The sequence below is a fragment of the Coturnix japonica genome, chromosome 2, assembly GCF_054131305.1.
Source record: "Coturnix japonica strain WE chromosome 2, WE-NBRP24, whole genome shotgun sequence".
NCBI lineage: Eukaryota > Metazoa > Chordata > Aves > Galliformes > Phasianidae > Coturnix > Coturnix japonica.
Window position 1 is genome coordinate 7,187,914 of NC_140664.1, and position 14,500 is coordinate 7,202,413.

Here is a 14,500-nt window from a genome sequence, read left to right on the forward strand (position 1 = left end):
ACACTTCAGTCTCCACTCTGTAGAGAGGGGATAAGACATGCTCTGATGAGAACAGGCACACAAACTCGCAGCATGGCTGAGGTTGGCAGGGACCTCTGGGTCCATCTGGCCTAATCCTGCTCAAACAGGGACACCCAGAACAGAGGACCCAGGGCCACATCCAGGCAGCTTTTGGAGATCTCCAAGGAGGAGACCCCACAGCCTCTGGGCAATCTGTGCCGGGGCTCAGCTGCATAGAAGTGCTTCCTTGTGTTCAAAAGGATCCTCCTGTGATCCCATTTGTGACCACTGACCCTTGTCTTGGCAGAGATGCTCCAGTCCCTTAATCATTTTTTGTGGCCCTTCAATGAACTCTCTCTAGTTCTCTGTGACTGTGAGCCCCAAACTAGACACAGCACTCCATCGATATTAGCTAGATTTTCTGGCTAGAAGTAAGTAGATTAATTGTGTAATCCTTGGTATTATACACACAACATATATATATGTCTAGTTGTACATTTGCAATTTCTCCATGATGACCATTTATACAATCACATTGTACACGACAGATAGTGTTGGGGAAAAAGGGATCTCCAGGCTGCTAGGACAGTACGCTTTGGTTACCTCCCTCTCCAGACAATGATTTGAGGTATGCATGAATAAAGTTTTAGAAAGGATGGAACTTAGATAGATTTTCCTAGCAGGTAAGTCATCTGTGTACTAAGAAATAATTAAAAAGAAATGGAAGGCACCTTGAAGTTTCTCTACTCCCTTACTCTAGGAAGAACTAATGTCACCTAGCATAATCCTGACATACTTTCAGTTTGTTTCTAAAAGCCACCACCAATCATGATACTGGGGTTACAGGCAGATTACTGGGCTTCTGCCCTAGCCACACATTAACATATCTATTAATAACATGATTAAATATGGCACATGGCATGGGAAACTGCTGGCTTTAAATAACACATCAAGTGAGAGGATGACAGAAGCTATGAATGGAGAGCACGTGAGTGGAAAAGACTGTAAACTGTTAACTGGAGCCTGGTAGTAGCTGGATCTGGGGATTCAGGCAGCTTCACCCTATTTTCAGACAAGACACATGATTCCAAATGCAAAAGTCCTACAGTAAGTCAACATGCCTCTTCTTACATAAAATTGCACTGGTATATAAGTCAATTAATGAAAAGATGAAGTCGAAAAGTATTAATGTACTTCATTTGATTTAAAATGAGACACTAATTATTAAGATTTAATATATATTTTTAATATCATACTAGTGAAAGATTAATAAGTTATAAAAAAGTGCCACCCTCACAGTTTTGCATTGATGTTGTACAGTCTGCTTTCAAATTGCTTCAAAACAAAACCTATTACAGGACAGATAGAGGAAACTCTGCCATTTGAAGTGCATCTCTCCTCTCAGGCAAAGCTTCCTAAGCCAGATCTCTCTGCATAGTAAGATGCAGTATCCTGTATCTGATTCTTTTTTATACAAAACAAAGACATTTAAAGGAACAAAATGTTAACACCTGTAGAAAAATAATATTGCTTAATAGACCTAATTTCCCTAAATTGCTTAGTGACTTAATTTCCCTCTGGAAATTTGTTCCTGTTATAATCAGTTTCATGGTTCGTTGTCTGTGTGCAACTCCTTTTTTACAATTCAATTAGAAAATCTTGTCATCTTGGAAAAAAAAAAAAAAAGACATGTTCCTTTATAGGAGGTGTAGCTGAGAAACCTGAAGAAATCAGAAGTTTTACATTGCATCACTAATTCACCAAAAAAAAGAAAAAAGAAAAGATGCAATAGATTTTTAAGCCACTGCTATTAATGTTGATTTTTTTTATTTATTTATTTTATTTATTTTTTTTTTTTTGCTTTAACAAAGTTAAAATTAAGTCCACCATGGCACTGTATGGATTATTTCATAATATTAATTTTAAATAAATGAATAATCCTACTTTTGTGGAGGCAAAAGTGAGGTCTTTGCATTCTTGGGAAGAAAAATGCTGTTACAGGCATTACATTGGTGGGAAGAATTGACACATCTGCTGCTCACTGCATTTGCCTCTTTTTTTTCCACTTTTCAATATCCTACTTTAGAGAAAGAAGCAGTTCAACACTCATGTTTTAAAAGACCAAAAGGACTCTGGCAATAGTGATAAGCAAAGACACACTTTCACTTCCCTTTCATCAGTTGCTCAACTGGTAAATTGCACTGTATCCTGTTACAGTTCTCAACAGGGCCACATCCTATCCTGTTTCAGAAAAGGGTGTTTGACTTCAGAGTAGGATGGGACTGTACCGTGAGAGAAAAGGACTCTACTGGCAAATTACCTGCTATGTCAGAAGATGAATAAAAATCTGTGAATTGTATTAGGAATTATCTGAGAATATCCTAAAAGAAATTCAGCTAGTGAACAGTAATTTTCAACAATTTCCCCTGTCTTCTCTGCTAGAGTTATAAAATTAAAATAGTCTTACTGAGACATGGAGATGCAAAAGGCAAGTTATATTTCTTGACAAAAATGAGAAAAAATCAAGCAACGAACAGAGACTTCAGCATTTTCAAGGCAAGTTTTTGATAAATTGGGCCCTAGGTTTCCTGGACTAAATTTCTCTGCACACATTTCCAAGTATATAAAAGTCCACTAAGATTAAACCTCATTTCACAGCGCAGTACTCTTATGCTGTGAAGATCAGTGGTAGTATTACGGCTGACAAAGCTGGCTTAAAGTCCTTAAAATCAGCATAGGAAGGGCAGTAGGAATAGAGAACACCTCAGGTGATGGCAAAAAAACCCAAGCTGACAAGCAAACAGATTTCAGATTTCTGAAACTTTATCTTCATTTAATGAAATTGTTCATCTGTCATGAGATCAGATAAAGATTCTTCAAACATGCGGATGTTTGGCTCATCATTTCTAGAGTGTAAAAACTGCTGATCAATAACTGTATTTACGGAATGGAAACTAACTTGTTGTCCTTATAAGTTACGAAACAAGTCTATTTATATAACACAAAAAAACACAGTGATGAGAAAAAGATTCTTAGTATGACTAAATCAATCACCAAACTGCATCTCTTGTACATCCTTGTGAAACACCTAACTCCTGAAGATAGCAATCACAGGTGAGAAGAAAAATAACTACATCAATAACAGTTATATTCGTACTGCAAAAGATATGGATGAAATAAAACCAGCACCCACGCATGTCACAAAACTGTTTCAAAATGAATCTGAAGCAGCAGGAATGTGACTTACCATCAGTAACATCCTCCTGAAGAGACCCATGTTGATTGTTTCCGTGAGCAGATGAATGCTAGCAATGTCTGCACCACCACGGTCAGCTCCTACAGACACCATGCTTGGATCTCCACCAAAGCTACCGATGTTCTGCTGCACCCATTTCAAAGCTGCCAGCTGATCCAAAAGACCTGCATTACCACTTGCCTCAGAAGATCCTGTTGTGAGAAATGAATAAATCAAATGGAAAACAAAAAAATCTTCAACCACACTCAAGGGTAACATTTCCTAATTTATAATATTTTCATATAAATACATTGAGATTGACTGACATACAACTGATAGATATATGAATTATATGTTTTAATGATTTTGTTTCCATGACAATAAATGAAAAAATAATCATGTATTCCCAATGTTTATGTATCAGCACTGGAAAGACTTTAATCTTCTATGCCAGCCAATGGAAACCCAGTCTTTCATTTCATAAGAAAACAGCACAGAAAACATCAAGGACCAGTTTGGGTTTATATCAACAAAAGCAAAACTAAGTAATTCCTTCACTGTCTCCAAAAAAGAGAAAAATAAAAGTAAAAATAAAAGATTACTCATTCACTATGTACTTCATTTTAATTCACAATGAGCCATTTATTTTTAATGATTTAAAATTCTTCACATTTAAAACTAGGAAAAAAATCCAACAGAAGGAAGAAAAGCCAAGAATAGAAACATAGCTGAAACTATCTGTTTGTTCCATTGCCAAGATCAAATTTTTATTTTCTTTATCACTTTTAAAGAGTAAACTCGGAAACTAGGGTAGGAAATGAACAGGCGGTGGAATAAAGAGCTGTCATTTTCTGGACCTGTCTCAGGCAAAGAGCAGTTGAATGCATACATTGTGTAATGGATATCTGCATGCCTTCCGTAATGAATTACTGAGATACCACAGCTGATTTAAGTAGCAGAACAGAATGTAGTGGAGTCCAGATTACTGATAGCCTTGTTGATCATAAAGATACCGACATCACAACAGCCATCACTGTAATTCTCCTTTCAGAAGTACAGTATTTAACTAAATATATGGCTCTGGAAATTACAAACTTCTGCCTATAGCCTTAGCTTCAGTTGATCAGGTCAAGCCACTATAGAGTGAAGCTACAGCAATAAATCCTCTCTGAACTGTTGTAGGAACTCTAATTTTAGGAGATTGCTGCATGCATCCTGAGAGCTCCCTGTAGGAAGTGAAATCCATTTAAATGTTATAGACACACAATGTGCCTTGCTACGAGTATGCTAAAGAGGAAAACCAAGGAGGGAAATACAATCAGTTCCTTCTGCTCTGGCAAAAACCACAACCAGGTTGTGAAACATACCCTGCTGAGGAACTGGGGCATGCACTGGCATCCACAGCACTGAGACTAAGAGAAATGTGACCTTTGACTTCTAGAGTGAATTTTTTTCACTCCTTAAGTCATAGCCTATTGTATAAATCTCATATATATCTATATAAAATTACACTCTTGGGACCACAGGAGAATGAAAAGAAACTGGTGTAATTGTTGTTCAGGAGAAAGCAGACAATGTCAAACATACGCATTTCTGTTATTACTGAAGTGGAGAAAAACAATGGTGCTAAATTTAAACACGAAGATCCTGTTTCGTATAAATTCATGTGATCTTTTAGAAGAGTGAGGCCTAAAAGGCATGGCCATTTTCTCTATTCCCTTGCCATCTAAATCACTGGCAATTCAACTTAAAATTTCTGGGTGCAAAACCAGAGATGAGGTCGCCAGTAAGAATGTGTCAGATTTATAGCGGTGGTCAGGAAATCAAATTAAACTCTCCGTGTATTCAGAAGTACGAGTAAGATGTAACTCCATACAAAATCTCTTTCAGTAGGATATCAAATCAACAGCAGAACTAACAACAAAAACAACAGAAAGGAAATCTGTTGTTTTTCTCTCTGTTCTTTCTCCCCAAATATCTCTGTTTGACTCCTTCATTTCTAAGTTTGCAATTCATGGCAAATCAACAGGAAAGGATACTGCACTTTGCTTAGTTGGCCAATGAAAACGATATTGCTTAAAAAGTGAACTTTTCTGAGTTTCCTTCTAACAACCTTGCTCCTAATGCCCCTAAAATCCTAAGAGGATTATCCAGACAGGATCTTTCCTATTCGAAAATGATGGACAACTTCCAGTGGATCAGGATTCATCCAAGACTTTCAGCTAGAGGAACTATCCACATGAAAAAGAGGATAGGAAATTCATTTCTATCCCTCAACTATGGGCTTTAATATAAACACTTCTATGTAATATTCTGTCCAGATAGACAGCAGTTTCCACTTAGCAAGAAACCTAGGTGAGATTCATAGGGCTGAAGGTTAGTGGATAATGTATGAACAGTACTGCATGATGGAAGCTTGCTCAACATGTATTCACACTTCGTTTGACTCTAGCCAGAATGCAACCACAGAATCACTTTCATAAACAACCGGCCTGCAGTGATGAAAACAGTGATTCTTTCCCCAGATACACCTATCACCAGCTTCATATCTAAAAATAAGTCAGGAGTCCATGGTGTGAACTCTTGTTAAAGAACAGGCTTTGCTGAGAGCGAGCTTTAAATAAAAGCAGACAAAAGGAAAACAATGGCAAATATCTGCAGCAGTAACCCCAAATTTGGCAAAATTCACAGTGTTGCCAAGAATAAATATTCAAAAGAGTTATGTAGCAAATCATATTGGTCCAGCATTTGCAAGCACGGAAAAAAATGAACTCCTAAAGGATATACAGCTACTAATGTGTCCACTGGAAAGAACAAGGATTGTCCACTGGGGAGACTGAGCCAGAACTTCACTTGCAGTAATTTCTTGACCATTTCCACTCCTTCTCCATAATACAGGCAAAGATACAGACTTCTAAGAAGTCCTAACTAACATTTTTGTTTGTCTTTAAGCATAACTGTTACAAATTGCAATTAAGACCTTAGTTACATTTATTCTAGAAATCCACAACTTACCAACACTAAGGAAGCCAAAAACACCAACCCTGTAGTTTGCTGTTACAACAATTGCGTTGCTGATTGCAGCAAGGTATGAGCCATCTATGATCGTCTTTCCTGCCTCAGCATTGCCACTCCCTCCATTGTGGAAGAACAGCAACACTGACATGCTTTTGACCTGCAGTGACAAAACAACTCAGTTAGTATTCTTGTAGCCAACTCATTGATGAGAATATAGTCTTCCCAATTAAAATTATCTAAACTGTTCATAGCTCTTAAACAGTGAGCATAATGTTTACAAGACTAGGCCTAGACTGCCCGTAAGGAACTTCACATAACTTAAGAGCATCCAAAGAAACATGGTGTTTAGTGTGTGTTTTGTTGATTTTTATCCCCCTGCAAAGAGCCTGTTCCCATGCTAGAAAAGTTTATTTTAGAGTGCAACCTCAATTTTACATTTAGCATGCTCAATCTCTATCACTTTCCTCAGGACCACGCAGAAAGAAGCTCTTCTGCTCAGTAGTGTGTTGCACATATACAAACACACACACAAGCAAACCCTAGATTCTGATCACAAATATTTGCACTGATTGGGCACCACTATCTCCTGTTTCTCCCTTTCTCAATTATTTCAGAGGCTACCTGTGACCACCATAAGGTTATGAAGGATAACCCAGAAAGTGCATGAACTGAAACATGCAGCTTTAAGGAACTTCTGATTCTGAGGAAAAATAACTCAGAGTCCCTTGTCACTGGTTCCATTTCTGCACTGCATGAAGAATGGACAGAAAGATTAGGGGACTTAAAGAGGAAAGAACTAGTTTTCCCATGAAAATTCATTGTAAATTGTGTTGAATTGTGTTGAACCATGGCAGCTAAGGTTGGAAATAGCCATTTCCCACATGTTCACAGTGGGTCATAACACTCTGACCTTCATCTGCCCTCTAAGGCACATATTACAGTACATTACTCAATGCTGTTTGGACGAAAAGATAAGAAGCTGAAGACAGAAGACAAAAAGGGCAAAACCAAGTGTGCTGCAACACATATGGAGTGGTCTAAACTGAGAAGATGTAGCACTAGGTCTGTACCCAGTGCCTGGATGTAGAATTCTCCCTTTTAGTCTGCATTGAGCAATGACACATACCTCTTCTACATAAAGGTATGTTTTCATGAAATATAACTTGAGTTTTAATCCCAAGAGATTGCAGTCACAGAGTTCATGGATTTGGGCATTTTAGATGAAGTCTGTTTACCATAACTGCCTTCCTATTTCCTGTTAGCCATTTTAAGAGAACAACGCAATTATATTTGCATGCTGTAATTGAACTATGGCTCACAAAATGAAAATTTAATATTATCTCTCTGTGTATGTATTTACTAGCCAATTAATTTGTTTCACTGTACATCAGCTGCTGGATAATTTATTTGAAAAAGGAGATTTACTCCATGTTCTCAGGCCAATTCAAGCAACCACTGCAGAAAAATCCATGAGGTTCAAGAGCTGTCAAAGTAGAAGAAATACAAGCCCTTGACTAAAGCTTTCTCATATCAGCTGCAGCTTCTACACCCTCCATCACAGAATCATAGACAGGTTTCAGTTGGAGGGATCTTAAAGCCAACCCCCTGCTGTGGGCTGCTTGTCACTCCCCTGATCAGGGAGCTCCATCCAATCTGGCCTTGAATACAGACAGATTAACTTTGAGTTCTAAAATAAGACTTCCAGCTGAGACATAGCCAGATGTCTCCAGACAGCTTAGCTAGAAAGGGATTTCTTCTGGGAAAATCAGCAGCTCTTTTGAGGTCTCATGCATGCAGGGTCCCAGGCCTCAGACGAGTCAGCTGGAGGTCTGATATTCAGAACCATCTTTGGAGTAGGCCTCTTCTCTCACATGACTAGTGATAGGATGAGAGGTAAAGTCCTTAAGTTGGACCAGGGGATGTTCAGGTTGGATACTGGGAAAAATTTAATATTGGAAGGACTGGTGAGGCATTGGAACAGGCTGTCCAGGGAGGTGGTGAAGTCACTGTCTTTGAAGATGTTCAAGAAATGTGCAGGTATCGCACTATGACTGACATGGTTTGGTGGGGATAGTGGTGGTGGGTTGGCTTTTGGACCTGATGATCCTAGAAGTCTTTTCCAATCTTAGTGATTTTACAGTTCTGTGGTTCTTCAACCCTCTATACAGCACTTAATTAGTGATAATTAAGGCAGGGGTAGATTTGAAACAGGCAACCTAGAGTGATTTCAACACTACAGGATCGCTTTGTGAGGAATTAAGCACACAAGAGAGGATATCAGGAGGAAGTTCTTTACAGAGAGAGGGGTGAGGTGTTGGAACAGGCTGCCCACAGAGGCTGTGGATGCTGGGGAGCTAGGTGGTGTTCAGAGGAGGTGTTCAAGGCCAGGTTGGATGGGGCCCTGGGCAGCCTGAGCTAACAGTTTTATTTGGAGGGTGGAGCTATGGGAGCAAAATGAGGTGATGCCATTTGTCTTTTTCAGTGCTTGACACTATGAGTCTTTTGGTGGTAAGGAGCAGTGCCCAGATGATGCTCTAGTTCAGGCTTAAAATGCTACTGAACAGCCTCTGCATTTGCTGCTCTCCAAGGGATTCTATGTTTGAAATGTACTTAGCTAGTTTAACTTTTTATGGGGAAAAAAATGTAGAAGTATAGCTCTCGGTATGCAAGAGAAAAATAGAACTCGCCACAAGAATAAACAGGAAAATGCTATGCCTTCTGCTCCTAGATACTTCCGCAAAAAAAGAAGTTTTGTTTCTCTTAGGTTGGCACATATGACACAGTGACTTGACCAGGCATACTTCTAACTCATACTTGTACCAAAAGACAAGAGGGATTATGTATGGCACTACTAAGGGGAAAAGAAAAACCTTTTTATTCTATCAGATGGTAGAAAATGCAGTGCTTTCAAATGAGCTATCTTGAAAGCAGCACTTAAGCGGAGATGGCAAACTGCCAGGGAGAGCAACCTGATGTTTTCAACAAGCAACACCTGTACTCAATGCATAATGACAGTCTGGGACTGCAGGGAGAAAAATGTTAGTCTTCTTAGTGATTAAAAAGGCCCTGCATGGGGCTGTGTGCTCTGCTGCCAGAGGTAGCTCTGAGGTAGCCAGGCCAGCTCTTTCCAGGCATGCAGTGTGACAGAGTCATCATTTGGTGTCACCTTCTGAAAATTACAATGGAAATAAAAGCCCTGATCCTTTATTCTGTGTCCACTCATCAGTGAGTCTGTTATGTTATTCAGTGTCTTCCTCTCCAGCCCCCAGGGGTTTGGCCAACCATCTCAGCATGGTTTTATATCTGATTACAGTAAGAAATTCAGGAGTTTTCACATGACAGTTTCTCAGGTTGCAACGCTAGCTCTGTCATTTTTAGAGCCCTATTTTAATGCACTGTTGGCAGGGCACAAATTTAGCATTGTTTGCTACCTTCATTCCTCAACTTTGCCTCCATGGAGGTCAACAGGAGAGCAGTCACTGTGCACTGCCACACAACTGCTGCCAAGCACTTTTGGTCTTCTGGACACATCACTTCAGAGATGTTACCATTTCTGTCCCCAGCCTCTCCTCCTTTGCTGCCACCTTCCTCTTGTGTTCTGTTTCTCTTTTTGTCTCTTTCATATCCAGCCTTTTAATTTTCTACCCTCCAAGTTACCCAGCAAAGCCAGCAGGGAGTAAGTTTGCACCAGGAAAAACAAGAGTGCTTAATTTAACCTCGCAGGCCTTTGTGAACACTACATGGAAAACAGTAATTTGCGCCAATTAGAAGTGCTTTGAAAAGAGACAATGCTTAGCTACAAAAAATTCTGCTCATCTCCTACTTACTGTGGTGACAGGAACAAAGACATTCAGATATAAGCAGTCTTCACTGACAGAGTATGATGGGGTCTCTCTGTCTCCTGGCTGCCAACAAGTTGACCTATGGAAATCAAGAAGATCGCAATGAAAACCTGTGCTCTTTTTCCACCACTGCTATTTGTTCATATTTTGATGACCTGTTTGAGTTTATAAAATCTTGAAATCTGTGGATCTCAATCACATTTAACATGACGCCCTTCTACACCTCAGTAAGAAATGGGTTGTATGCACCCATTAAATGTATTTTCATAACTAATTCTTCCCTGAGAAAACTGGAATTATTTTAAAAAGAAGATGGCTGTATTTCGTTGTATGCTTTTTTGTGGCATCTCATGAAGAGTGCCACCAGCACCTCCATCTCCTCCCAGTATCTCCTTATGCCAGGACTGAATCTGAGGAAAGGCTGCCACCTGCTGAGGCAAGTCCACAGCCCCTCTAACAGTTGGATACTGTTAATAGATGCAAAATGTTTCACTGGCATGGAGAATTCAACAGATAAGAGCAGATTAACCTTGATCCCTAAACTTCTTGCCATTGCAACACTAGACATTGTCTTCAGTGGGAGACCATGCAGGTAGCTGAGCCTTGCTCAAGTCCTAGCAGACACCATGGTATTTTTGCATACACCAACATAAGGTGTATTCCTTACCGAGCTACAGTAGCATTCCAGGTTTTCTCCCAAGCAAATGGTTCTGGAGGATTAAATCGCCTCTCTGCAAGAGGAGGTGCAGCGTAGGGAATCCCAAGGAACTGGCTGATATTTTTCCACTCTGAGCCAATCCGTACAGCCTTGGGTTTGCCAATCAAATCACCATGGGATGGAATGTAGACAGACGGGGCTAAATCTGATTCAGAAATAGGCAGTACTAAATCTAATGGGAGTGGAGAGAAATGAAATAAAATAATTTGTTCTTTTAAGTTAGCACCATTTCAGAAATGAAAATTATCCATTGAAATTGAAATCCATTTGAAATTCAGGCAAATGGGATTAACTGTGTAATCTAGTTCCATAAATGCGACAATAGCTACAGACATTTACCTAATGTGCTCTCAAAACCCTTTCTCAAACATTTCTTTCCATTTAGACATTGCATTAACATGTATATTTGAGAATTTTTACAAAAAGATTTCCACATTATCCTCCTCTACCAACTTTAAAAAGTAAGATATTAAACTTTTAAATATTTATAGCAGGTCAGAAATAAGAACAATAACAACACATCTTATTGGATTAGGCTGCCACCAGGAAAGACTTAAATGCCAATCTATTTTTTAATTACAGAAAATTCTGAAATGTGCCTCAGTACATTACAGTTTTGTTTTCTCTTGTTTTAATATAAGGATTACCTGAATTATTGTTCACTGCTACAAAAGAAATTTATTTCAGTAAGTAATCTTTTTTTATTCAGACAGAACTAAGAGGTATCAAGTACTATTCCACTCTTAAAACAACCTATACCATAGGTGGGAACCAAATTCTAAGGCATATGACTAAAACCAAAGCAGTCCATAAACACACCCAAAATGACCTTTTGCATCAGTGTCAGTGATTTTGTTTAATTTTATAATGATAAACCCATTTATTATTATTTTTGTGTGTGTGTGTGTTTTTTTTGTTTGGTTGGTGGTTTTTTTTTGTTTGTTTGTTTTGTTTTTTTTTTTAATACATATAAAAATATTTAGGGGACATTTTCCCATATTACTCACTCTTACTTCCACTAAAATAGTAATGGACACCTATCTAGAAAACTTCCATAATGCTTGTGTCAACTATTTCCTCACCCCTTCATAAATGAGAACTGCACCCACGCCATCACAGCTGAGTTCCTCCATTCATAACCTCAAAGCTCTCACCTTGTCTCCTGTAGATGTACGTAGCTGGCTCTTTGAGTAGAACCTGACAGCTGTGACCTTCCAGGCCATGTGAACATAACTGTGTATCGGGGTAAAAAAGGCATCTTATTGCTGAAGCCCGGATTTCCAGTGTAACTACTGCACACGTCTGATTCCTTGAACATACTGTGAGGTGAAACATGAAGAAAAAGAACAAATTGTGTACTTAAAGTGTTTTGTATTAAATTGTTATGAGATGTTTAAAAGAAATGCTCCACAGCAGGTCAAACAACAAGTTTACTAAGGCAATGTAATTGGAATATAATGTCCCTTTAGTTCCCAAATGTTCTCCAAACTAGACAAAGGTTATATCAGCCTTAAAATGCAGCATTTAATAATGGCATCATGTCTTCCATTATTTGCTACTATATTCTCGAAAAGTCTGAAGAGGAGATTCTTAATAATATGCAGATAAGCGTATCTATATTGGATGCGGTGATAGGGAAGGAACTGTTCCTGATGTTTCATCTTCACAAGCCAACATACTCTGAAAAGTTATGGAGAAACATTTCTCACCAGACAGGCAATAGTCTTTGGCAGTGGTAAAGTCGTTGGATATTTCCCTGCTAACATGAATAGCTTCAAAGTTTGAGATGGTTGAATCCACAAGAACAGAGGACACATTTATGGGTTGCCACGTATCCAAATACTCTGTAAAATGAACCATTTAAAATAGTAAACAGTAGAACAAACAACATGCACAAAACAACAACAAAGACATAAACATAAACAAACAACAACAAAACCACCAGAGCAATATCATATAGAAGGAAAAGCACTAAACAGTTATCCAATGAGAGGTTTTCACCTTCCTTCATCTCAGCTCAGAATAAATTAATTATAGCATTCAGAGGCTTAGATTGGCTATCAACTTTGCACATGCAGATAAAACATGAAAGAAAGCTCAGAAAAGAATTATTTTAGTTCCTTCCTACAGGATCAATATATTTTAGAAACAAAATGGCCCTAATGTGTACAGCTGAGTCCTAAACACAAAACTGGTGTTACCCTTTCTGTGTAATTGTAGGATGGGGACAGAGCTTAGTCAGCTGCTGTCTTGCTATTCTTGGCAAGCAGTTCTTGTCCTGTTGCTTCAGTTCATTTACCACACAGATGCAAAAGTTATGATTCATTTGGTTCATTTCATTAAAGATTAAAGACCCCTATGTTAAAAGACTTTTTACTTTATCCTTTTATGTGGGATAGAGCAAAGTGAATAACACAAAAAGGCACAATGTTCGCTTTCCAGCTCATGCTAAAGCACAGAACAGTGCAAGAAACAACAGTTTATAATTCATACCTAAAATATCATTTCCTTTGCTTATTCTTCATCCTAAATCCCAGGAGAGGCCCTTTCAACCTTTCACTATCCAGGTGAGTTTTCTGTTCCTTTGAATTTTCACTTCTGGAGGGAGCATTCACATTTTCATACCAGATTTATACTGATGACTTCTAGTGCTTTCATGCTTTCTCTTTCCATTATTCTGCCCAGCTGACCCCAAATGCAGATAAATGCAGAAGCACTAAGGCTTTTTTTGATGACAGAGCATGGCCCTTATACCTGGAGCAATCCATGGCACCACTGTGGGCAGATATTTTTTGGAAGAAGAGATTTTACCCATTGGTTGTTTCCTTCTTCCCTTCCTCCCACTCAGCTGCAGATACTTCAGTGCCCAGAGGCCATGCACATCCATGTCATTATGTGGGCAAAACAGAACTTTCTATAGCTGACCTAAACTTGTCCCATCTAGAAGCTGCTCTCACAGAGCACACAGCATCAGCCTGATACTGCCTTACTGAAAATGCACAGTACACCTGATGGGTGGAAACACATTCCTGGCTTATATATAGGTTAGGCTCTGCCCTTCTAAACCACATTTTGCCAATTGCTTTGACTGGGTAATTACAATACACTGAACCCAGCTAGCCCTTTAACTTTTACTGTAAAATTATAGAGGTCCAATCAAGAGAGTTTCTTTCTTCCAGATGTTCTTGTTTGGATAGGCAAAGTTTTAAGAATGGATTTGCAAAAGGGTCCACACTGGTCTTCCTACTCAAGTCAAAGGATCACAAGGCTGAAATACATTTCCTGAGGGTATGCAGTCCAGCCTCCCACTGTCACACTTGATTACCCTGTAAAATCCTCTTCATAAGGTCAGCAAAAATCTTCATAATTGACTTCAGTGAAGGCAAAGAAGGGCCAGTTCGGAGTTTGCTGGAAAATCTGACATTAAGTACAAGGGACTAAAAATACAGAAGTACAACAATATAACAAGTTAACTGTAGAAGAAAATTCATGATCTTGAGGAATTACATAGATGAGGTGAACATGAGATTAAGGAGGTAATCAAATCTTTGGGTCTACTGTGCTTAATTTACATTTGAAAGATAAATTTGGATCTTGATTATGAATATTATGAACAATATCTAATAGTCCAGATTCAAGTCAAAAAAGCTTGTACAGACAGAACTCAGTGTTTTATATTCTTAGATT

General features: G+C 38.7%; 1 protein-coding gene across 1 annotated transcript in view; it reads right to left on the bottom strand.

The window, feature by feature from the left end:
• Positions 1-14,500, bottom strand: part of TG (thyroglobulin) — a gene marked incomplete at its 5' end in the record, with an annotated part of 130,564 nt that overhangs the window by 56,659 nt on the left and 59,405 nt on the right. The window contains 6 exons of the mRNA XM_015856299.3: positions 3,248-3,447; positions 6,251-6,410; positions 10,081-10,174; positions 10,763-10,985; positions 11,968-12,132; positions 12,523-12,657. Coding sequence (XP_015711785.3) covers positions 3,248-3,447; positions 6,251-6,410; positions 10,081-10,174; positions 10,763-10,985; positions 11,968-12,132; positions 12,523-12,657 — 977 coding nt within the window. The remainder of the gene's footprint in view (positions 1-3,247; positions 3,448-6,250; positions 6,411-10,080; positions 10,175-10,762; positions 10,986-11,967; positions 12,133-12,522; positions 12,658-14,500) is intronic.